Source organism: Bos grunniens, chromosome 27 (assembly GCF_055505025.1).
Source record: "Bos grunniens cultivar Pamir isolate PY7600 chromosome 27, Bosgru_T2T1.0, whole genome shotgun sequence".
Classification (NCBI taxonomy): domain Eukaryota; kingdom Metazoa; phylum Chordata; class Mammalia; order Artiodactyla; family Bovidae; genus Bos; species Bos grunniens.
In genome coordinates this window covers 25,386,529-25,410,573 of record NC_141191.1, presented here as the reverse complement: position 1 = coordinate 25,410,573, position 24,045 = coordinate 25,386,529, and the positions used below count along the sequence as shown (strand labels likewise).

At 40.6% G+C, this 24,045-nt stretch overlaps 1 protein-coding gene across 6 annotated transcripts in view; it reads right to left on the bottom strand.

The window, feature by feature from the left end:
* The window catches only part of DLC1 (DLC1 Rho GTPase activating protein), a 515,132-nt gene that overhangs the window by 178,560 nt on the left and 312,527 nt on the right, over positions 1 to 24,045 (bottom strand). The window contains exon 1 of one of the 6 annotated variants that reach the window (XM_086380734.1): positions 1,726 to 2,108. The exons of 4 other annotated variants lie outside the window; for them this stretch is intronic. In XM_086380734.1, coding sequence (XP_086236860.1) covers positions 1,726 to 1,864 — 139 coding nt within the window. In that variant the 5' untranslated portion in view covers positions 1,865 to 2,108. Of the gene's footprint in view, positions 1 to 1,725; positions 2,109 to 24,045 lie in introns of those variants that run through there. One more of the 6 variants, XM_086380736.1, reaches the window with a different exon arrangement.

Genomic DNA, 24,045 nt, shown 5'->3' with positions numbered 1-24,045 from the left:
GAGGTCTTCATGAGGTGCTATATTTTGGACTCCATACAGACCATTAATATATAACAGACAAATGACAAAGCAGAGACAATAACTTTCTAGGGATAATATCCTCATTCTAAGAGACCAACAGCTGTCAAAAGCTCTTCATTTATGAAAATACAAGAGGAGGTCTGGGAAGCAAGACTGTATGAATCAACCTCTAGTTTCAAATTAGAGCACCAAGCTACAATAAAATATTTTTGTGTTATTTTTAATAAGGCATGATTTGTGAAATCTTTCCACTTGGGACAAAAGATTTGTCAAGAAAAGCAACAGTGAAGGGACTGTTTTTTTAAAGAGCCAATCAATAGAGTCATGAATTTTACACTCCCATATCTTATGTCTTAAACTTCTTTTGGCCAACTGGAAATTATCATTACAAAAATCTACTTTAAAAAAATCTTCCTATAAAGTTGGATTTGTTCAAGGTATCATATTTTACTCTAAAGCCACAATAAAATTATTAAATTTAAAATGGTTTACTCTTTCTTCACTACCTTATGGTAGACTTGACATTGTTTACTCTTTTCCAGTCCTGAGCAGCATTATTTAGTTTAACAGAGAGAAAGATTTTCGTGGGCATTTGAGACAAATTTACAGCCTACAATGATAAGTAACTGCCAGGTTATCTTCTTAATCTGCTTTATCACAATCACAAACCTTAACTTTCACCTCTTCAAGTTATGTCAGGACAATTAGGTCAAAGTCAAAGGGCCTTTTATCAAGAACACATAGCACAGAAACCTGGATTGACACTTGGAGGCCACATCCAATATTTTTAACCATTGAGAACTTCATTTACTCTATGGAAAAACAATTGGATTAACCAAGAAGGTTAAGAAAACATAATCTTTGACCCATCCATGCAAACAGCAGAAGTATACAGACTTGGAGAGCAAACAAGAAGCAGCCATTAAACACTATTGGTGCGTCTTCCCTGGATGCAGAGAGGTTTTGTTTTTTATTGTGAGAAGCTATTTTTTACATCAATTTATGAATATTCTTAACATCACAATCAGGCAGAGGTTCCCTTTTCCTTAACATACCCTTTCAAACAGTCTGCCATTCTGTCTCTGTCACATGAACCCTAGAACGTTTGAACTGCACACTGTATTTATGTTTTATTATATTTCAAACGCCTGCCTCCAGCATATCTGACACCCTCTTGGAACTCAGAGCAGCCCCAGGCTGCCAGAGGAAATACCAGCAGGCTTTCACTGGGCTGCATAGATGACTGCCCTGCCACCCAGCCTCCCAGGCCCCTCTCTGCATAGGCCAGGCCACCTCACCAGACCAGCTCCACAGCCGACCCTCCCCGGCCCATCTGACCTCGGTGCTTTTGCCTGGTGGTGTTCATCACCACTGATTTCCTGACATTTGAAAGGTCCTTGCTTTTGTTTTCAAGGTTAAAAAAAAAAACAACAAAAAAAAACACAACCCACAAAACCTCTCATGAAACCTTATCTAGAAATAATCAGACCAGAAACCAGAGAGGCACTGGAGTTTCAAAAAAAAAAAAAAAATCACTCCGGAAAAGCTAAACCTCAGAACAAGGGAGACTGAAATCCTTGCCATGACAGTGACGAACTTCACCCCGTTGATGAGCTCATGCATGATCCGAGTTAATAACTGTGCCTGTATATTTGTTTTCCTTTTCAGACCTCTCGTCCTCGCCCGCCCCTCTTCGCCTCTCACCTGCCAGCCGCCTGTCTCGGGTGTTTTTCCAAATGACATCCAGGGCTCTGGCCGTGGAGTCTCGGATGTGATCACTGAAGGACCTCCGGAGAGGGGCTCTCAGGGGCCGCGCCATCACGTGGGCCTCGGAGTCCCCCATCCGCCGCGGCCGCAGCGGACTTCAGCGCAGCCCCGGCGCGGCAACCCTCCCGCGGGGCGCGCTCCTGCGGCGGTCCCTCCCCGGCTGCGGGCGGTCGCCGTGCGAGGCGGCCGGGGTGCGTGCGCGCCGGGCCCGGGGGCGAGCGAGCCGCGCGCGAGCCCCGCGCCCTCAAGGGCCTGGCATTGCGGCTGGGCTCGCGCCGCGGCCCGGGGAGCGCCGACTGCAGGCGGCCGCCTGGCCCCGCGCCAGGTCCGCGCGGCTGCCACATCTGGAAAGGCTTACAAGTGAGCCAGCGACACCCGCGCGCAGCTCTCGGGCTGCCTTCGTGGCTGTCTAGATGATTTTGGCTTCCTGTGTGATCCAGTAACCTGACTTGGCAGAGCTCGGCTGTTGGTCTAGGCAATAACGTGTCCCCCTGCCCTGGCAGGCCGGGTACCCTTGCGTGTTTTGAAGGAAAGGCCGGGCAGGAGGCAGAAAAGGGACGGAGGGAGAGGAGGGGTGGGCAGGTGGGGCTGTCTTCCATCTTCATGGCTAATTCTCACTCACATTTGTGTTTTATTAACTCATGTGTGTTTCTTCATTAGGCTGTTTATGAGACAGAAAGTCCAGCCTTTAGTTGTGGTTGTGGGAAGGAGCTAGGGCTGTAGCGAACATTCTTCAGATCAATCTAGATTCCCTCTAGGAAACAGACACCTGCGTTTTAAAGCGAAATATTAATCAGCTCCTCGTATTTCCCCTCTAACTATGCTTCTACTTACAGCCAGTGGTTTCATCAGATAATTCTAGGTTTTACCCTTAAATAAGGATCAGATGTCCCCTGGTTTTGTGAATCTTTTGGCTCCCACTAAGCAAACTTCATCATTGTAATTGCACATCAAAAACTCTGCCCAAAAGAACTTAAAAAATAAATAGTGCCAAGCACCATGAAATAAAAATATGAGCCAACTGCTTCTTTTACAAGATATGTTTTTGAGTTTCTAAAATGCCAAGTAAATCTATTTCTCTGCCAATGAGTTTGGCTAATTTTCGGCCTTTCAGTGCGTTAATAATCCTGTCTTTTTTTCACTGTTCCCTAAATCCAATCTTAAAACTTTCAGCCTTTGGCATGGAGGCTTAATACTGGCATCAGATAGTATCTAAGAGCTAATTTATAACTTTTCAAAATTACAAGATGCTGTAAAAGCACTTAGTAAATCGCAAGGCATGATGCAAATGCTAATTATTATTGTAATTATTTTTGTACATGAAATCATTTTCAACCCGTGCTGATCCTGAATCTCCAAATTTCTGTAGTGTGCATCCTCTTTCCCATCACCTTTGACAACTGAATTATACAAAGGGTGAGAATTAAATTAGTGTAGTTATGCTCACGAGTTACAACTAATACTAGTACTACTGCTTATCAGTAACTCATGTGTCCTAAATTTACTGTTTCCAGAGTGCTCATGCCCTTGAGTCCCTTCAAACTGAGAATGTGCTCCTTGGTAGATACCACTTTGCTTTATCACTGGGCTGAGCATAGATGAGGAGTCAGTACCAACTGCTGAGGCATGTAGACTTCTGTGCCTGTGGGGGACAATCCTAAGGGAATATTCTCCATAAAAATCTCAAAAAATTGGACTGCCTAATGTCTGGTTCCCTTTTAAAACAAAGTACCAAAAGTCTCTGTGTGTGTGTGTCCTTCAAAGAAACCTGGGCACTTTGAACCCAGTTTACTCATTTACTGGTCAGATGGAACAGAACAGGTCTACGTGGACACTTTTTGCAGAGGAGCAGCATGAAGCAACCATAGCATAAGCAGGGAACCACACCCTGTGCTAGGCATGGGGAAGCGGAAGATAAATGGGACCCTGGCTGTGTCTTGGAGGAGGGAAAAAATCACACTGACTCACAAATGATTTCAAAATAGTGTGATTAGTTCTATGATTGAAGCATGTGCCAAGAACCACCGAGAAGGAAAAGGTAGCCTGCACTCCTCACTCCTGTTAGGCACGGACTTCATCTAAATTTCTAGAACTATGACAGAGTCAGGGACGTACAGTCATTTCTAGCACAGATATCAACAACTGATAGTCTGAGTCATGCAAAGAGACCGACTACAAAGGCACAAAGCTCTTCTCTACCCAAACACAGAAAGGAAGGGGAGCAAAAGAGAGGACATAGTATTTACTGAGTACCTATGATGTATCACAGGCTCTCTTAGCACTGGCTATAGACCCACGTATATAGACCACTGCTGTTATACAGACTACTATCAGTTTACTTTGTCCTCTTTATTGATGAGGAAGCTGAAGCACAGAGAGAAATGTTTTGAGAAAGGTCAGATAGTAACTGGCAGATCCAGGATTCACACCCAGTGCTGTCTGCGTCCAAAACTCATTAGCCTCCCAATCAATTTTAATGGTCAGAAACAAATAATAGTGATGATACGGATTCATTAAAACTATCTAGGCTCAGTTGATGCTAAGTTATGGATCAAAACTCCATAATCTTATTCAACTAAAACTACCACTGGACCCACTGTGTGGAGGAAGAAGCCAGAGTTTTAGATGTTTGAGGTGATGCCACCTACGGAACATCAGGGTCAATCAGTCAAGAGAACCAAGAGCTAGTCAACACATATTGTCAAATGATGGAGCACTCTGCTCATTTCTCCAAAGTGTTCCCAAATGACTCTCCTGCTTTGCAGCACTCTCTTTCCAGGACAATACTCCCAGTTTTGATACATTGCTTCTCAGAAAAAGTACTTCTTATGCTAAGTACAAGTTCCATTAGGTAGAATGACCTAAACTATCTGAAAGATTTTTATGTTTTTTTAAAAGGAAAATTACCAACATAAAGGTTGCTTTTTTCTTTTCTGGCCATGCTGCATGGCATACGATATCATAGTTTCCTCCTCAGGAATGGAACCTGTGCTCTCTACAGTGAAGTGAGGATTCCTAACCACTGGACCGCCAGGGAATTCCCATAATGTAACTTTTACTGAGAGATTACTAGAGAGGAGACACAGCTAAATGTTTTCAAGCAAGATGGGCTTTAATTTCTGATTTTACCATAGCCCAAAGTAGGGCTGGCAACTTGGCCCCTCATTTCTAAAAACTCATTAAATCCAAATTTCATTGTAAGGTCATTTCAAGTCCTTATGGAGAAACTTGGCCACATACCATGGGTATGGTGCAAACACATTCTAATACACAACCAATTTAAAATTATATTTTTATTTCTGTTTCCTATCTGCACTTACTGGCCATCAGAAGTGTTCCACAACAAAAAAGTGCCTTTCAGAATTTATTGTTTATAGAATAACTCCTCAAGTTATATTTCTACAAATTTGAGATAATCCAAGTCTCCTGTAATTGTGAGAGGTGAATACAGTATGTGATAATTAGTGTTGGTTTCAGCTTAGCAGATGGGAGGAGTGGGAATACGAGAAGTCATTTGATGTTTTTCAAGATCCTGCTGGGAATTGTAAGAGCAGTGAAAATAGCAACATCATGCCCTGATTGCTTTCCAGCTCGTGCTTTTTATGATAAAGGACTAGTTTCAGCCATTGGTGGAGCTGCCCTCTGACCTGAGGAAGCTTTGCAAACGCGTCTAGATCCCTGGAGAGCAGGGATTCTAGTCAGTATACCAAGCTAGAGATTCTGGCTTATGTATGTCTCTGATATTTTCCATCTAAGCAAATCATCCCACTCTGGCAATGTATTACAGATTTTATCTAATTTATAAATGTCATCTTCTTATTGCAAATTAATCTTTTAATTTCATAGTGTTTCTAGGTCTGTGTGCTTTGATCTAACAGCAGGGATACCTTCTTGTCCGAGCCAGTGTAACACAAATCTGCTTTGGTCTTATGGTTACTCTCACTTGCTGATGCAACTTACTTAAGCCTTTTAGGACTACTCAAAGTTGGCTCAGAAGGAAAAGAATCTTCCTGCCAATGCACGAGACATGGGTTCGATTCCTGAGTTGGGAAGATCCCCTGGAGAAGGGAATGACTACCCACTCCAGTATTCTCCCCTGGAGAATTCCATGGAGAGAAGAGCCTGGTGAGCTATAGTCCATGGGGTCAAAAAGAGCTGAACACAACTGAATGACTAACACTTTCAAAGTTCTGGTAGATTCTTTCAAAATAATGTCAATGATGGGAAATGGAATGTTTATTAAGAGTCACTGCCATGCATGGACCTAGGTCTTTGGTATAGGAAGGACATTATTAAAACTGCATTTGGTTAAGCCCTATGAGTGAGACAGTGCCTGCAATAGGACAGCAGGTTTAGTGAATGACAATGTCTGCCCTGGCAAAATAAGTCTGTCTCCAGGGCTGCAACTTCACAAAGGAGATCTCTTCCATTAGGGAGGTATCCAAAAGCCCATGTCAAGGAGAATTCATAGTCTGAAGCTTCTGTAACTCTGAAGAACGTGTAAATGCTTTCTGTTTACTCCAGTGAATAACATCTAGCGTGTAGATTACATGCTGCCAATGACTGCTTCGTTTTGAATTTTGTTTATTTAATATGATCATCTTTACTACATTTACTACGTTTGTATATTTACTACTACATTTGGTGCAAATGGCAATTTTATTTCTTAATTTGCCTCTACGTTTGGCACACTAAGGAGCTTCCCTAGTGGCTCAGAGGGTAAAGAATCTGCCTGCAGTGCGGGAGACCCAAGTTCGATCCCTGGGTTGGGAAGATCCCCTGGAGAAGAGAATGGCAATCCACTTCAGTATTCTTGCCTGGAGAATTCCATGGACAGAGGAGCCTGGCAGGCTATACAGTCCATGGGGTGGCAAAGAGTTGGACACAATTGAGCTATTAACACTTTGGAATGCTAAGGGTTACACTGAATTTGGTTGAGCATCTCTTTTGTGATAAACTCTAATGTTCTCAAAGGGCTCAAGTCAAGGTCGTTTACACTATTAGGTATCTATGTATGCTTGATGGACCAGTAGACCATAATGACAATATTCTTGGTGATCTCTGACCTGGCAGACAGGACTCTCCTCAGAAAGGGAAGAAAATCTTAGAATCTATATCTATGTATATAGTTCTTTAAATATTTCTACTTTTGTCAAATGTGCAAAGCATATAAGTATAGTGATTTATTACCTAATTTACAAATAAATGTATATATTGGGGTTCCATGCTAAGAAAGTTTTACTGATGGGAGTTAATGATCAAAGAAGTTCAGAGACCTTCTCTGAAACTAATGATATATACCAAAATCACACTATATTTCAGAGTAAAAACTTGTTTGGGGCATAGTATTGAATAAATATAAAAGAGGAAAGGGTGTAATAGAATAGGAAACGAATATAACAAGAGAGAAAAAGACTTCCTTTTCTTCTTGATTGATGCAACAATTTTTTATTTCCTTTTCAACTATGGATATCTCATGCTTTCTGAAACAAAGTTCACCTGGGCTGAGAGAAGTCACGCCTGTAAAAACTGCTATGGAATGTTTGTGTTACCCCCAAATTCTGATGGTAAGGAGAAAGAGCTTTTAGAAGATGATGGGGTCATGAGAGTGAAGCCCTTATGAATGGGATTAGTGCCCTTAAAAAAGAGACCTCAAAGAGCTCCTCTGCCATTTCTGCCATGTGAGGGTTCAGCAAGAAGATAGTGTCTATGAACTGGGAATTCAGCCGTCAGACACTGAATCAGCCAGCACCTTGATCTCAGACTTGCTAGCTCCAGACTGTGAGAAATAAATTTCTGTTGTTTGTAAGCCACTCAGTCTATGGTATTATGTTAAAGCAGCCAAAACAGACTTAGACAGAAGCAGGCTTTATTTCAGTCCTGCTTCTTGATAGCTTTGTGACTTTGAGACAGCATTCTCACAACTGCTAAAGATGGGATTGACTAGATCGCTAATTCTGGCCCAGAGGGGAAGATGGAAATGGTGAATATCAGAATCATACAGGATGGGGCCTCTTCTATTCAAGTGAAACAAAAAAGGAAAATAATTCTACTGGGCTAGATGGCCTCATTCCCTTTCTGAAAAATACCTCAACAGAATCTTAACTATTAATAAATTAATGGACCATTTTTAATCCTTTCCTCAAGCTATTTTCAAGTGGCTTTGAATATATTTCTTTGGAATTGTTCATTTATCTTGTTTTACTCCTGTCTCAATTATTTCTTTCTCATTTTCTGTAGTTGACTTATTTTCTATACTGACATTTTTGGCAAAGAGATAATAAAAAATGATAGAGAATGGAAAGAGAAAGTAATGGTGCTCCCAGAATTTTTTAATATAATAATTTCAAATTTTATTTTATGATTTCAGAAAGTTAAAATATTTTAAATTTCTATAGAAAAACATACATGGATACCTCACCAATACTAATGCTAAAGAAAATAATGCATATATAATTTATATTTTCCTATAAACTTTCTTTCTTTCTTATAAAATAATAGGCTATCTAATGGTAAAATAAATTATGGATACAGTAAAAACTTTAGAAGGAAGTGATCTCCTTTTTCTTAGTCTTCACTTTCTTTTAACTTTAAATTCTTCCTTTTATTCTTTTAGTTTCCTATCCTTTATTCTTCACAATGTAAAATTCCAGTATTTTATTAATTAAAGGAGTTTAACATTATGACCGGAGAAGGCAATGGCAACCCACTCCAGTACTCTTGCCTGGAAAATCCCATGGACGGAGGAGCCTGGTGGGCTGCAGTCCATGGGGTCGCTAAGAGTCGGCAGGACTGAGCGACTTCACTTTCACTTTTCACTTTCATGCACTGGAGAAGGAAATGGCAACCCACTCCAGTGTTCTTGCCTGGAGAATCCCAGGGACGGGGGAGCCTGGTGGGCTGCCGTCTGTGGGATCGCACAGAGTCGGACAGACTGAAGCGACTTAGCAGCAGCAGCAGCATTATGACACAGAATTATGGTCATGTAATTTCTCTGCTTATTCAGGTTTAAAGTTTATTATGACTACTATGGATTGCTTTTAAATTGTATTTATTTCAATTCATACCAGCTATTTTATGGATAATCTTATTGAGATCTGGATCAAAAAGAAATAACCTCTCACCGATTCTGAATTATAAGGCTTCCTTCTGAAAAGCAAATAATATATTAAAACTGTTTATTTTACCTTTATGTATGTCCACTGCCACAAGTCTCAGTAAGGAATGCCAGGTATGATTATCCTTTGGATTATAACAATTAACAATAACTTCAAATAACATGCTACACTAATAATAAACCAAAAGTAATTCTGGATGATAGCTGAATGGTATCAAGCATATACACTCAGGAATAATTTCAAAGTCAGACCAAATAGGAATCCAAATATTTGTCTATGTTAATGTAACCTATTGATTACACCCTTCCAATAAATGTTTTATATTGTGATAAGACCTGAAACAGTGCCAATACTAAAACGCTGGGATGTTTTTGTGAAAAAACTCTTTTACAGGTTGACTTAGCTTTTGTCCATGAAGGGATCCTGCTCTTTCTCTTCTCACTCTCTCTCTCTCATACACACACACATGAATACAAAACAGTGTTTTCCAGAAAATGTAAAATAGGTGATGCAGGACTGTAATCTCTAAAAGGTCAAAAAAACAAATAGATGAGCTATACTATTGCCCCAAATAGATGAGGTGTACTATTGCCTGGGAGAAGTTTCTGGGTCACGGAGTAGAAATAGGAAAGCCACACACAACCTGACAGTCTTGAGGGGAAAGGGATCAGAGTTTGTGGGGACTGAAGCAGGACAGAGGAGCGGCATAGACAGTGAGCTTAGGGGGTCTGCAGAGGGATCTCCCCAAACGCTTGACTGAATGCTAATTGGCACAGGTGTAAGAAGGAACTCTCCAAAGCCAGGGAAAGAGGTATTGGAGATCAGGAGGCAGATAACTTCCTGGAGCTCACAAAGTGAAAGTAAAAGTCGGTGAGTCGTGTCTGACTCTCTGCACCTGTAGAGCCCATAGAATTCTCCAGGCCAGAATACTGGAGTGGGGAGCGTTTCCTTTCTCCAAGCGATCTTCTCAACCCAGGGATCAAACCCACGTCTCCCACACTGCAGGCAAATTCTTTACCAGCTGAGCCACAAGAGAAGCACCTTTCACTTTCACTGAAGCCTAGGATTACTTCTGTTCCCACCAGTTGGCATGAGGAGTCCTCAGGTAATCTGGGGCACTGGATGAAATCCCCAAAAGAGTTATGTGTCAGTAGGGGGACTAAATTAGTGTCAGAAAGAAGAAGAAAGGAAATAATAAAGATAAGACAGAAATCATGGAAATTGAAAATGGACAAATGATAGAGAAGATCAAATCTATTTCTTTGAAAATAATCAATAAAATTGATTAACATCTATTTGGGTTAACTAGAAATAAAAATTAAGTTTAATGAGGTCACAAGATTCAAGGTCAATATAAAATAATCAGTTGTATTTCCATATACTAGCAATTAACGATTGTAATTAAAATAAATGCCACTTATGATATGATTAAAAGATACAAACTACTTAGAGACAGATTTAACAAATATGTAGACAAAAACATATACATTAAATGCTATAAGAAACTGCTAAGAGAAACTAATGACCGAAATAAATAGAGACATATACCATGTTCATGGATTTGAAAACTCAAAATTGTTAGGGTTTTCCCCATAATAATCTCCCCTTAATGATACACAGATTCAACATAGAAACAATGAAAATTCCATAAGGTTTTTTAGAAAAAACTTGACAAGTTGATTCTAAAATGTATTTGAAAATACAAACGACCAAATGAACCTAAAAGACTTTTAAAAAGAAGAGCAATTTTTAGATGATTTACACTACCTGATTTCAAGATTTACTATAAATCTTCAGTAATCAATTCAAGGAAGGATGATACTGATATAAGGATAGATGTACAGGCCAATGGAACAAAATAAAATTCCCCAAATAGGCCCATACTTTACTACACGTTCAGTTGGTTTTTGATAAAGATGCCAAGGTAAGCCAATGGGGTAGGATAATTATTTTCAAATGTTGCTGGGATAATTGGGTAACCATTTGGGAAAAATGAATCTCCACACTGACCTCACACTTAAAGCATTAAGTCTAAATGGACCATGAACCAGAAACCTAAATGTAAAACTCTTAAGACTCACAGGAGAAATTTTGTGACTTTAAGGTAAGTAAAGCTTTCCTAGGCCTTGATAAACATGAATCATAAAAAAAGGAAAGAGAGAGAGAACAAAACAGAACAAAAACCTCTGTTCTTTTAAAAGGACTGTGAAGAAGAGGAAAAGACAAACTACTGGCTGGGAAGAAATATTTGTAAAGCATACATCATCAACAACTTGTATTTGGAATGTATGAAGACTCTTATGATTCAGTAACACAAAGGCAAATAACCAGGCTTTAACAGTGGGGCAAAGAATCTTCATAAAAGAAGATGTATGAATGACCAGTAAGTACAGTAAAAGATGATTGGCCTCATTAGGGAAATGAAAATTAAAAGCATATTGAAATACCACTTCAGTCGTGTCCAACTCTGTGCGACCCCATAGACAGCAGCCCACCAGGCTCCCCTGTCCCTGGGATTCTCCAGGCAAGAATACTGGAGTGGGCTGCAGTCTCCTTCTCCAATGCATGAAGGTGAAAAGTGAAAGTGAAGTCGCTCAGTCGTGTCCGATTCTGAGCGACCCCATGGACTGCAGCCTACCGGGCTCCTCCGTCCATGGGATTTTCCAGGCAAGAGTACTGGAGTGGGGTGCCATCACCTTCTCTGTATTGAAATACCACTACTTACTAAAATTAAAAAGACAAACCATACCAAGAACTATATTGGAGAGGATGTGAGGCAACTGGAATTCTTATACATTGCTGGTGGGAATGTAGAATGGACAGACAGCTGTCTGGAGATGAGCACAGAAATAGAGGAAGCATTTAGAAACCTCTAAATCAATTCTGAATATTCACTGGAAGGAATGATGCTGAGGCTGAAGCTCCAATACTATGACCACCTGATGCGAAGAGCTGACTCATTAGAAAAGACCAGGATGCTAGGAAAGATTGAAGGCAGGAGAAGGGGATGACAGAGGATGAGATGGTTGGATGGCATCACCAACTCAATGGACATGAGTTTGAGTAAGCTCTGGGAGCTGGTGAAGGGCAAGGAAGCCTGGCGTGTTGCAGTCCATGGGGATGCAAAGAGTCGGACATGACTGAGTGACTGAATAACAACAAAAAAAGTGTTAGGTGGGCTTCCCAGGAGTCTCAGTGGTAAAGAATCTGCCTGCCAAGCAGGAGATGTGGGTTCAATCCCTAGGTCAGGAAGATCCCATGGAGAAGGAAATAGCAGCCCACTCCAGTATTCTTGCTTGAGAAATCCCATAGACAGAGGAGCCTGGTGGGTCGTAAAAGAGTCAGATACGAGTTAGCAACTGAACAGCATAGCAGAGTATAATAGTTTGACAGAGTAATTCTATGTCTGTTGAATCTGACGATAACACACTTTGCCTTCTATTTTTTTTTCTGTTTTTCCCTCAATTTTATTTTTTCAGTGCTCTCTTTTTCATTTTAAAATGGTATATGTCCAGAAGAGATTAAAAAAATTGGTCACCATAAATAGTTTGGGAAACCCTGCTCTAAATGTATGTATAATATACCTAGAGAAAATAACTGCTTGGGTATTTCAAGGGGTGGTAATTTAGCTTCCTTGTATGTACATGGAGAGGGGTTCCCTGGTGGCTCAATGGTAAAGAATCTGCGTGCCAATGCAGGAGGCATAAGAGACTTGGGTTTGATTCCTGGGTCAGGAAGATTCCCTGGAGAAGAAAATGGCAACCCACTTCAGTACTCTTGCCTGGGAAATCCCAAGGACAGAAGAGCCTAGTTGGCTACCTGTCAGGGAGTGGCAAAAGAGTGGGATACAACTTAGCAATTAAACATTAGACAAAAACAACAATCTACATGGAGAAAAAAGGTAAAACACTATTTCATAAGTGTTTAATTAGCCTCTAAATTAAACAACTTTCATTATTTGCACATTTCTTGCTATTTGTTATTTACAAATAAAGTAACATAGGCAGCAATAATATCTGAAGTTGGAAATTGAAAAAAAAAAATGAAAGGACATAGAAGTATTTTTTTGCCTTTGGAATTTCGTGCACAATAAGAGGTTCATTTCTGCCACCAAGACCATAGATCACTGGTGATACAAGCACATCCAAACCTGAAATATTTAAAGAAAAGCAAAGGATGGATGGTGGCAGGAAAAAGACCAGGAAATTTTGTCATTTAAGTGTAAAATATAATTGTTTTAAAATAAGCCTCTTTTTATCTAGCTATTTTTTAAGAAATGGTTAGCATTTTGTAGGAGGATGACTTGCTCCAAAACCTTTGTTGTTGTTGTTTAGTTACTCAGTCGTGTCCGACTCTTTGCAACCCCATGGACTGTAACCCACCAGGCTCCTCTGTCCATGGGATTTCCCAGGCAAGAATACTGGAGTGGGGTGCCACTTCCTTCTCCAGGGGATCTTCTCAATCCAGGAATCGAACCTGCATCTCTTGCATTGGCAGGCAGATTCTTTACCGATGAGTCCCCAGAGAAGCCCCTAAAATTTTGTGCAAAGACACTGTAAAGAAAGCTGAGCACTGAAGAATTGATGCTTTTGAGCTGCGGTGTTGGAGAAGACTCTTGAGAGTCTGTTTGACTGCAAGGAGATCCAACCAGTCAATCCTAAAGGAAATAAGTCCTGAATATTCATTGTAAGGACTGATGCTAAAGCTGAAACTCCAATACTTTGGCCACCTGATGAGAAGAACCGACTAACTGGAAAAGACCCTGATGTTGGGAAAGATCGAAGGTGGGAGGAGAAGGGGACGACAGAGGATGAGACGGTTGGATGGCATTGCCAATGTGATGGACATGAATTTGAGTAGGCTCCTGGAGTTGGTGATGGACAGGGAAGCCCGGCATGCTGCAGTCCACGGGGTCGCAAAGAGTTGGACATGACTGAGAGACTGAACTGAACTGATTTTCTTTAGTTCCCTAAATTCATGTTACCTCCTTTTTATCTTAATGGTATCACTCGTTACTTATTATCATGAGCATGGTGAATTATAATAAAGTAGAACTCAAGTTTTAAAAGTGTATCACCAAAACAAAAACCAAAATCTTCTGACTTTTCTCTAAACTCATCACTGAATTCCTTGTGATGTATACATATTAAAAGTCCTTGATCAGTGTTGACTATAGCTGTAATCTAATGGGTTGTATGGATGTGAGAGCTGGACTGTGAAGAAAGCTGAGTGCCGAAGAATTGATGGTTTTGAACTGTGGTGTTGGACAAGACTCTTGAGAGTCCCTTGGACTGCAAGGAAATCCAACCAGTCCATTCTGAAGGAGATCAGCCCTGGGATTTCTTTGGAAGGAATGATGCTGAAGCTGAAACTCCAGTACTGTGGCTACCTCATGCAAAGAGTTGACTCATTGAAGACTCTGATGCTGGGAGGGATTGGGGGCAGGAGGAGAAGGGGAGATGGAGAAGGGGAGGAGAAGGAGGATGGCTGGATGGCATCACTGACTCGATGGATGTGAGTCTGAGTGAACTCCAGGAGTTGGTGATAGACAGGGAGGCCTGGAGTGCTGCGATTCATGGGGTCACAAAGAGTCGGACACGACTGAGTGACTGAACTGAACTGAACTGAACTGAGTGCATCATTTAAAAAAAAAAAAAAAAAAGGTTCTGCCTCCTTTTTCCAAACTACTTAATAAAGAGTTAAGAATGAGGATGTCTAGATTTTTGCAGCTGGGGTAATACCACTGATTAATTTGAAAAGATTTACTATTCTTAGTGAAAACTAAAATCACTCTCTGAGGCCTGCTAGAGTCTGGACTCATCCCATTTTTTCCTATCTTCTGTCCTTCCAAACACAAACTCTGTGTTCCAGCTGGCCAGGCCACACCATTGCATCACCGTGTCTTGTGCGTTCCCACAAAGCCTAACTTTGCCAACACCACTGTCCTTGCCTAGAAATGTGTCAGATCTTCCATTCCAGTTTTCACAGCTTTCTGTTTCCCCAGATTTTCTCTGGATCGTTCCAGCCCAGGTGTCCTCTCTCAGATAAAAGTCTAGAGTCTCTTGACTATCTCACCACTTAGTCATTGCTATGTATCTTGCCCAGCAGGCTGGAGGCATTCTCAAGGGATGTGTCCTCAAGGTCTGGAATAAGGAAACTCTGTGCTGCCTCAACAGAAGAGGCAGGAAAAGAAGCACGTACTGACACCCCTCATTCCCAGACCTCCCCTCCGACCCCGATCTCCGGTGCTGAGCTTTATAGTGGAGGGCAGGAGAGAGAAAGAGGTTACCCTGTCTGGGATGGGCTGACATTTGGCTGGACTTGGATTAACCTGGAATAGGGATAACAGGTTCCATTGAGGGGAAGCTAAAGACTGTGGACTTACTAAAGAACTATAATGTTTACATCAGCTGTCAGCAATATATGGCAGTGATTTTTCAGTGTCACTTGGGCTGTTTCTAGGATTCCATAAATTATGTATAAACTACTTATGTCATTCCTTCATTTCCCTCTCTGAACATGACTCCTGAGATTTATTCCTTTTCCCTAATTCATCGAGTCTTTCTGCCATCTGACTATCCAGAATCACCACTGCACAGGTTACTCCTTCATCTCCAAACACCCTCCATCTCACAGAGGGTGGAATTTCTGTTATGTGGTGCTTGATAATCCTTGCTGGGCCATTCAAAGATGAAGATTAGCTGTAGGAGAGGACGAGGAGGGTGTGGAGAAATTTATATCTAAAACAAGAACCTGGTCCAGATAAACATCTCCTTATTGAATGCGAGGGGCTTCCCCAATGGCTCAGCAGGTAAAGAATCTGCCTGCAATAAAGGACAGAGGAGACATGGGTTCTATCCCTATGTTGGGAAGATCCCCTAGGGGAAGGCATGGCAACCCACTCCAGTATTCTTACTGGGAAAATCCTACAGACAGAGGAGCCTGGCAGGCTACAATCCAGGGGTTGCAGAGTCAGACACGACTGAAGTGACTGAGCACAATGAATGTGAGAAGTGGAACAACCAGGACCTCCAGCTCTTCACTGCAGAGTCTCTGTTTTTTTTTTTTTTCTCCTTCTATCATGTCTGCATTTGGAGTTATTTCCACTGCTTTAAAATGCTGTTATTTTAATTTGATTAGGCAGTGAGTATGCTAGATAATTTGCTGGCATATTGAGTGCAGCACTTTCACAGCATCATCTTTCAGGATTTGAAATAGCTCATCTGGAATTCCACCACCTCCACTAGCTTTGTTTGTAGTGATGCTTTCTAAGGCCCACTCAATATGCCAGCAAATTTGGAAAACTCAGCAGTGGCCACAGGACTGGAAAAGGTCAGTTTTCATTCCAATCCCAAAGAAAGGCAATGCCAAAGAATGCTCAAATTACCACACAATTGCACTCATCTCACATGCTGGTAAAGTAATGCTCAAAATTCTCCAAGTCAGGCTTCAGCAATTTGTGAACCATGAACTTCCTGATGTTCAAGCTGGTTTTAGAAAAGGCAGAGGAACCAGAGATCAAATTGCCAACATCCGCTGGATCATGGAAAAAGCAAGAGAGTTCCAGAAAAAATCTATTTCTGCTTTATTGACTATGCCAAAGCCTTTGACTGTGTGCATCACAATAAACTGTGGGAATTCTGAAAGAGATGGGCATACCAGACCACCTTACCTGCCTCTCGAGAAATCTGTATGCAGGTCAGGAAGCAACAGTTAGAACTGGACATGGAACAACAGACTGGTTCCAAATAGGAAAAGGAGTACGTCAAGGCTGTATACTGTCACCCTGTTTATTTAACTTATATGCAGAGTACATCATGAGAAACGCTGGACTGGAAGAAACACAAGCTGGAATCAAGATTGCTGGGAGAAATATCAATAACCTCAGATATGCAGATGACACCACCCTTATGGAAGAAAGTGAAGAGGAACTAAAAAGCCTCTTGATGAAAGTAAAAGTGGACAGTGAAAAAGTTGGCTTAAAGCTCAACATTCAGAAAATGAAGATCATGGCATCTGGTCCCATCACTTCATGGGAAATAGATGGGGAAACAGTGTCAGACTTCATTTTTCTGGGCTCCAAAATCACTGCAGATGGTGACTGCAGCCATGAAATTAAAAGACGCTTACTCCTTGGATGGAAAGTTATGTCCAACTTAGATAGCATATTCAAAAGCAGAGACATTACTTTGCCAACAAAGGTCCATCTAGTCAAGGCTATGGTTTTTCCTGTGGTCATGTATGGATGTGAGAGTTGGACTGTGAAGAAGGCTGAGCGCCGAAGAATTGATGCTTTTGAACTGTGGTGTTGGAGAAGACTCTTGAGAGTCCCTTGGACTGCAAGGAGATCCAACCAGTCCATTCTGAAGGAGATCAGCCCTGGGATTTCTTTGGAAGGAATGATGCTAAAGCTGAAACTCCAGTACTTTGGCCACCTCATGCGAAGAGTTGACTCATTGGAAAAGACTCTGATGCTGGGAGGGATCAGGGGCAGGAGGAGAAGGGGACGACAGAGGATGAGATGGCTGGATGGCATCACTGACTCGATGGATGTGAGTCTGGGTGAACTCTGAGAGTTGGTGATGGACAGGGAGGCCTGGCGTGCTGCAAATCATGGGGTCGCAAAGAATCGGACACGACTAAGCGACTGAACTGAACTGAACTGAACTGATGCTGGATAATATGTGAAACTATAGGACACAATAGGACACCTCTGATGACTTTGCTTGTTTCAACCAACTTTTCATATATATCATTTCTCTCACCTTGACCATAAGCTCTCTGAAGCTAGTACCTTAAATAGTTTTATAACCACAGCACACTATTTGGTAAAAATAGATATTCAGAAATATTTCTGGTTATATTTATGATAAAACATGACATTACTTCAGTCTTTCAGTGTCAGGATAATTTTTCTTAAGCCTTAGGCTTTTGTTATGCTGTACAAACTTTGAACTATGTAATGAAATTTATGTGCATGTGGAAGAATAAATGTGAAACTTTCATTGACATTAAGCAATGATCCTTAAACTTTAGTACGGATAAGAATTCCCTGGAGAGTATGTAACATTTAAGATTCTTGGGTCTAAGATATTCTGATTAAGGAAGCATGAAGGAATATAGGAACCTGGGTTTTAAAACAAATATTCTAGAAAATTCCAGATGTACAAGCTTGATTTAGAAAAGGCAGAGGAACCAGAGATCAAACTGCCAACAGCCACTGGATCATAGTAAAGGCAAGAGAATTCCAGAAAAAAACATCTATTTATGCTTCACTGATTATGCTAAAGCCTTTGACTATGTGAATTACAACAAACTGTGGAAAATTCTTAAAGACATGGGAACACCAGACCACCTTACCTGCCTCCTGAGAAATCTGTATGCAGGATAAGAAGCAACAGTTACAACTAGACATGGAACAACAGACTGGTTCCAAATTGGGAAAGGAGTACGTCAAGGCTGTATATTGCCACCCTGCTTATTTAACTTATATGCAGAGTACATCATGTGAAATGCCAGGCTGGATGAAGCACAAACTGGAATCAAAATTGCCGGGAGAAATATCAACAACCTCAGATATGCAGATGACACCACCCTTATGGCAGCAAGCAATGAGGAACTAAAGAGCCTTTTGATGAAGGTGAAAGCGGACAGGGAAAGAAGCAGGCGTAAAAGTCAGCACTCAAACAGTGAAGATTATAGCATCCGGTCCCATCACTTCATGGCAAATAGGCTAACAATGGAAACAGTGACAGACTTTTATTTTCTTGGGCTCCAAAATCACTGCGGATGGTGACATGAAATTAAAAGATGCTTGCTCCTTGGAAGAAAAGCTATAACAAACCTAGACAGCATACTGAGAAGCAGAAATATTACTTTGCTGACGAAGGTCCATCTAATCAAAGCTATGGTTTTTCCAGTAGTCAGGTATGGATGTGAGAGTTGGACCATAAAGAAGGCTGAGTGCTGAAAAATTGATATTTTTGAACTGTGGTATTGGAGAAGACTCTTGAAAGTCCCTTGGAAGGAGATCAAACCAGTCAATCCTAAAGGAAATTTACCCTGCATATTCATTGGAAGGATGAATGAAATCAGTCTGAATTCAGATTGATGCTAAAGCTGAAGCTCCAGTAGTCTGGCAACCTGATGCGAAGAGCTGACTCATTGGAAAAGATCCTGATGCTGGGAAAGATTGAAGGCAGAAGGAGAAGGGGATGACAGAGGATGAGATGGTTGGATGACATCACCAGCTTGATGGACATGAGTTTGAGCAAGCTCCAGCAGTTGGTGATGTACAGGTAAGTCTGGAGTGCTGTAGTCTGTGGGGTTGCAAAGAGTTGGATACAACTGAGCAACTGAACAACAATTCTAGAAAATGTTGAAGTGTACTTCAACATCTTACATTAAGAGAGTATGCTTTTATTTTCAATTAAAAATGCCATTTTTCTTTCAAGCAGAAAATTATTAAATCTTCTTTATGTGCAAGGCATTCAAAGATAAATTAGACATTGGTTTGATTATATAACACGAAAAAAATAAGTCTTAAAAATCATAACAGAAGGCATAAAAAGATAAAGATTGTATGAGAAGTTTAAATATAATATTGAGAGATCTGGTAAAAAGGGCTGCTTTCAGAGTAGTGGAGATCTTGGAAGCTTTCAAAGAGGAGGTGTATGAAGCAATTTGGAGATAGCATGAAAGGAAATTTTAGGAAAAGGTCACAGGAGTAGTGCAGACTCTGAAGTAGAAAGAGCAGGATGTGGAGGGTATACGCATTCCTGTGATGGAGTCTCAGGGGCGGCTGGAAATGAGGTGGGCAGTTTGGCTCACTGGGCCTGGACATTATGCAGACACATCTTCATTTGGATGAGACTTCTAAGAAAGTGTAAGGACAGACAAGAAAAGAAAATCCAAACATCAATGCCACGTAACTCATTTAACATTTAGGAGGGGGCTCAGTGAGACAAAGATTCAATCATAAATATTATTTGTTAATTACATTAAATAAGATATTAATGAGTTCTATGATATGAATAATGTAACTTTATTTCTATGTGCTCTATGATATTAACATCTATGATTTGAGGCAAACAAAGTTAAGACTCTCAAATTGGAAGATTAATACCAATATTCAATCTAATAAAATAAAAATCAAAGCACTGTCTATCTAATGCATTTCTAAAATATAATTCCATATAATTGACTAGGTACTTTATATACATACATATACATATATTTTTTTTACCATCTATATCACTTACGTAGACACTTAAATATAAACCAGGCTCAATTCTAGAGAATCACAAAAAAGTTATAAAGTATTCCTTTGCTCTCCTTCCTCTTAAAAACAAAACAAAACAAAAATCTGAAACCCCTAAGGGTTAAATAACTTCACTAAAGAAAACAGAAAGGAGATAAGCTGAAGTCATGGGAAATGGTAGAGAAAGAGCAAGAGGCTGGAAACCTACCACAGATGGAGCAAAGATTTTCCAGATGTGGAATTCTTCCTATGGATCTGCGCTGTTGGCCTGGCTCACTTAAGTTCTACCAGGAAAGAAAATGCAACCATGGCTTCCTTCTATCTGTAATCTAACTAAACCTCTTTTGCTGAAATTTTATATTTTGTTTCTGCTAGGAAAAAGTCTTGCTATCTGTGATCTGCAGTTAGTTTTTAAAAACTGGCTTCCATTCCAGATGGGAGTGCTTTTGAAACACCCGAAATGATTTGTCTGTGTGTCAGAATAGCTCTATTGCGAAAGTCATTTCTAACTTCTCTTTGTCACAGTGCTGTGTCCACATCACAGAGGGCCAGGGAGCTGCCTGCACGTGAGGGTGGTGGGGTTACTGCTCTGTTTATGTTCTGCTGTCAGGGACCATCTGGGAGCACGGCTCCTGATTAGCTGCAGAGTGATGAGTGCCATCTTAGAGCCAGGGTCACACGTTAGAGCAAGATAACTTGTTTTTTTTTAAGGCCCCCAAATTTGGTACTCGAAAATATTACAAAACAATGAAAGTTTCATGCTGTAATAAATAAGCTGGTGTTTTGACTTACCAAAATCCACAAATTTAGAAAACCCTTATATCCCCCACCTGGCTGAGCTGGGTTTTACACAGATGAAAGCTACTGTTTTCATGACTGCAGCTAGAATTCAATCATTGGTGGTCTCAGAGGGGAAAAAAAATCATAGAAATGCCTCCATATCCCACAAACAGGTGACTTTTTAAGATTAAAAAAATACTAAGTCATAAAATATAGGGAAGTTTAATAGAACTCAGATTTTTTTTCCTTTTAAAGACATTTTATTTTAAAAAATGTATCAACTGTCTCACTCTTTGATTATTTGTTTCTATGCTTCCCTCTTCTGGTTTTATACTGTTAACTCTTATTATTTAATATCTGACATATATTAATCATATTCAGTGGAATAAGGGAACGTGAATATAGACTATAAAAATATGAAATTGTTGAGGGCAACAGCACTTGACTCAAATGAATTACAATGCAAATTAAAAACTGAATGGCATGGTCAGGATGACGTTAAGTGATTTTAAAAGGAGATGATTTATTTGGTCAAGGGGGAAAATACAATCAACCCATGAATCTCATAAATACAAGATATGATGGTTGAAGGTGACTGAAAATGGAGAAACATGTTCTATGGGCTAAAAGGTAATTATGAAGCAGTGATAGAGTTCTGTAGTCTAAAATGGCAGTGTAACTGAAAAACTGTAACTTTATTGAACATTCACTATATATGCAGTTCTTGCTAGATGTTTTACAGTAAAATAAATCATAAACAGGAGATCAAAATATTCCATGGTTCTTCACGGTTGCTGCATATTACATATTTTGAACATGTATATGTTTATATTATACATAGATATGAAGCAGAAAATAGTGTTATAAGACACGTAAAATAGATAATTGACTATTTTTGATACTAATTATATTCCATAGGGATTTGGAGAAGGATGTCTAATCATCTGAATGCAAAGAACTCATTCACGTTTGATGATGTTCAGTTGCTAAGTTGTGTCCGACTCTTTGCGACCCCATGAACTGCAGCACGCCAGGCTTCCCTGTCCTTCACTGTCTCCCGGAGTTTACTCAAACTCATGTCCATTGAGCCAGTGATGTCATCCAACCATCTCATCTTCTGTTTTCCCTTTTTCCGCCCTCAATCTTTCTCAGCATCAAGGTATTTTCTAATGAGTCAGTGCTTCATATCAGGCGGCCAAAACATTGGAGCTTCAGCTTCAGCATCAGTCCTTCCAATGAATATTCAGGGTTGATTTCCTTTAGGATTGACTGGTTTGATCTCCTTGCTGTCCAACTAAAAGCCTGAGATGTGAGGACACAGAGATACCCTGCAGATGAAGGGTGGGGACCTCCTGAGAGTTGGAACTGATAGAAGCAGTTTCCTTTTCCATCTTTTTCTCTAGTTTGCATCATCTCTACTCTTCTTTTTTAGGTCAGTTGCCCCTTTACCCTGCTCCTCTCTGTAGAATCATGTTTCCTCTGTGACTCCATCTAACAGTGGAGTCCAAAGCACCTGTTACAGGTTGACGGAGTTTCTCTGGCTCATAATATGAAGAAGGAGAGAGAAGGAAGAGAAGGAGGAGGAGAAGTGAAAGAGAGAGAGAAACAGATCATCCACTGGTCACTCAATGTATTCTCTGGCCTTGAGTCACATGTGTCTCTCACCCCAGCCACCTGCCCCCAGTCCAATGGACTCTGGCCATAGGATAGGATGGGGGGAGGGAAGTCACAGTGTACATAGGCTGCCACTTCCCAGGGAAGAAGATAAGATGAGCAGTGACATCTGTCTGATTCAAAGGAAGAGCTCATCCAACAATACAGCAACTGAGGTTCTGGACAAAAAATAGCACTCAGGCAAATCCTTGAAGGAAGTGTATGATTTGGAGAGAAAACAATAGAAGAGTGTTTTGGGAACAGTAAACTTCAGGAGCAAAGGCATAAGAAGAGAAATAAGTAGACCACATAAACTATATGAACTATTAGAGTTTTAGTAATTTCGCTCATAATTTTTATTAGAAGACTCAGACGTGGGAGACGTACGTGGTGCTGTTAGGCAGGACAAGGTGGAGGGAGCATCAGCTTTGGAGCAGGAGAAAGTCAAGTTCTATGAGCTCAGGGTGCACTAAAGATGATATTGGGGAAGCGTCTCTTCTCAGAGACCGCGAGGTAAGTGCACAATAAATAACAGCTGTGGATAATGCATTTAGTAGTAGTATCTTTCCTTTGAGAACATGAAGAAATTCTGAAGGAGAGAAATGAAGTAATCACAATCAATGGCTTAGAGAAGAGAGTCTTTTTTTTTTTTTTTTTTTTGCCTAAAGAGGAAGAGATAAAAATTAACAAATGTGGTGTGTGCAATATATTTTATGATCAATGAGTTGAAACATTTTTACACTAAAAGTATGTTAAATAAGCTCCTCTAAATGTGGTATATTCAAGCAATGCAATATTAACTTAGTACTAACAAGAAACAAGCTATTATATTATGAAAAGACATGGAGGAATCTTACATGCATAGTTGTAAGTGAAAGCAGTCAATGTGAAAAGCCTACATGTTGTACCACTGAAGCAGCACATAGAATAGCTTCCCTGTCTTAAAAATCCTCTGTGCTCCATCAGTTCATGCCTCCCTTTCCCCAACTCCTGGCAATTCCTGATCTTTTCAGATCAGTCGGTCAGTCGTGTCCGACTCTTTTCGACCCCATGAATCGCAGCACACCAGGCCTCTCTGTCCATCACCAGCTCCCAGAGTTCACCCAGACTCACGTCCATCGAGTCAGTGATGCCATCCAGCCATCTCATCCTCTGTCGTCCCCTTCTCCTCCTGCCCTCAATCCCTCCCAGCATCAGAGTCTTTTCCAATGAGTCAACTCTTCCCATGAGGTGGCCAAAGTATTGGAGTTTCAGCTTTAGCATTATTCCTTCCAAAGAAATCCCAGGGCTGATCTCCTTCAGAATGGACTGGTTGGATCTCCTTGAAGTCCAAGGGACTCTCAAGAGTCTTCTCCAACACCACAGTTCAAAAGCATCAATTCTTTGGTGTTCAGCCTTCTTCACAGTCCAACTCTCACATCCATACACGACCACAGGAAAAACCAT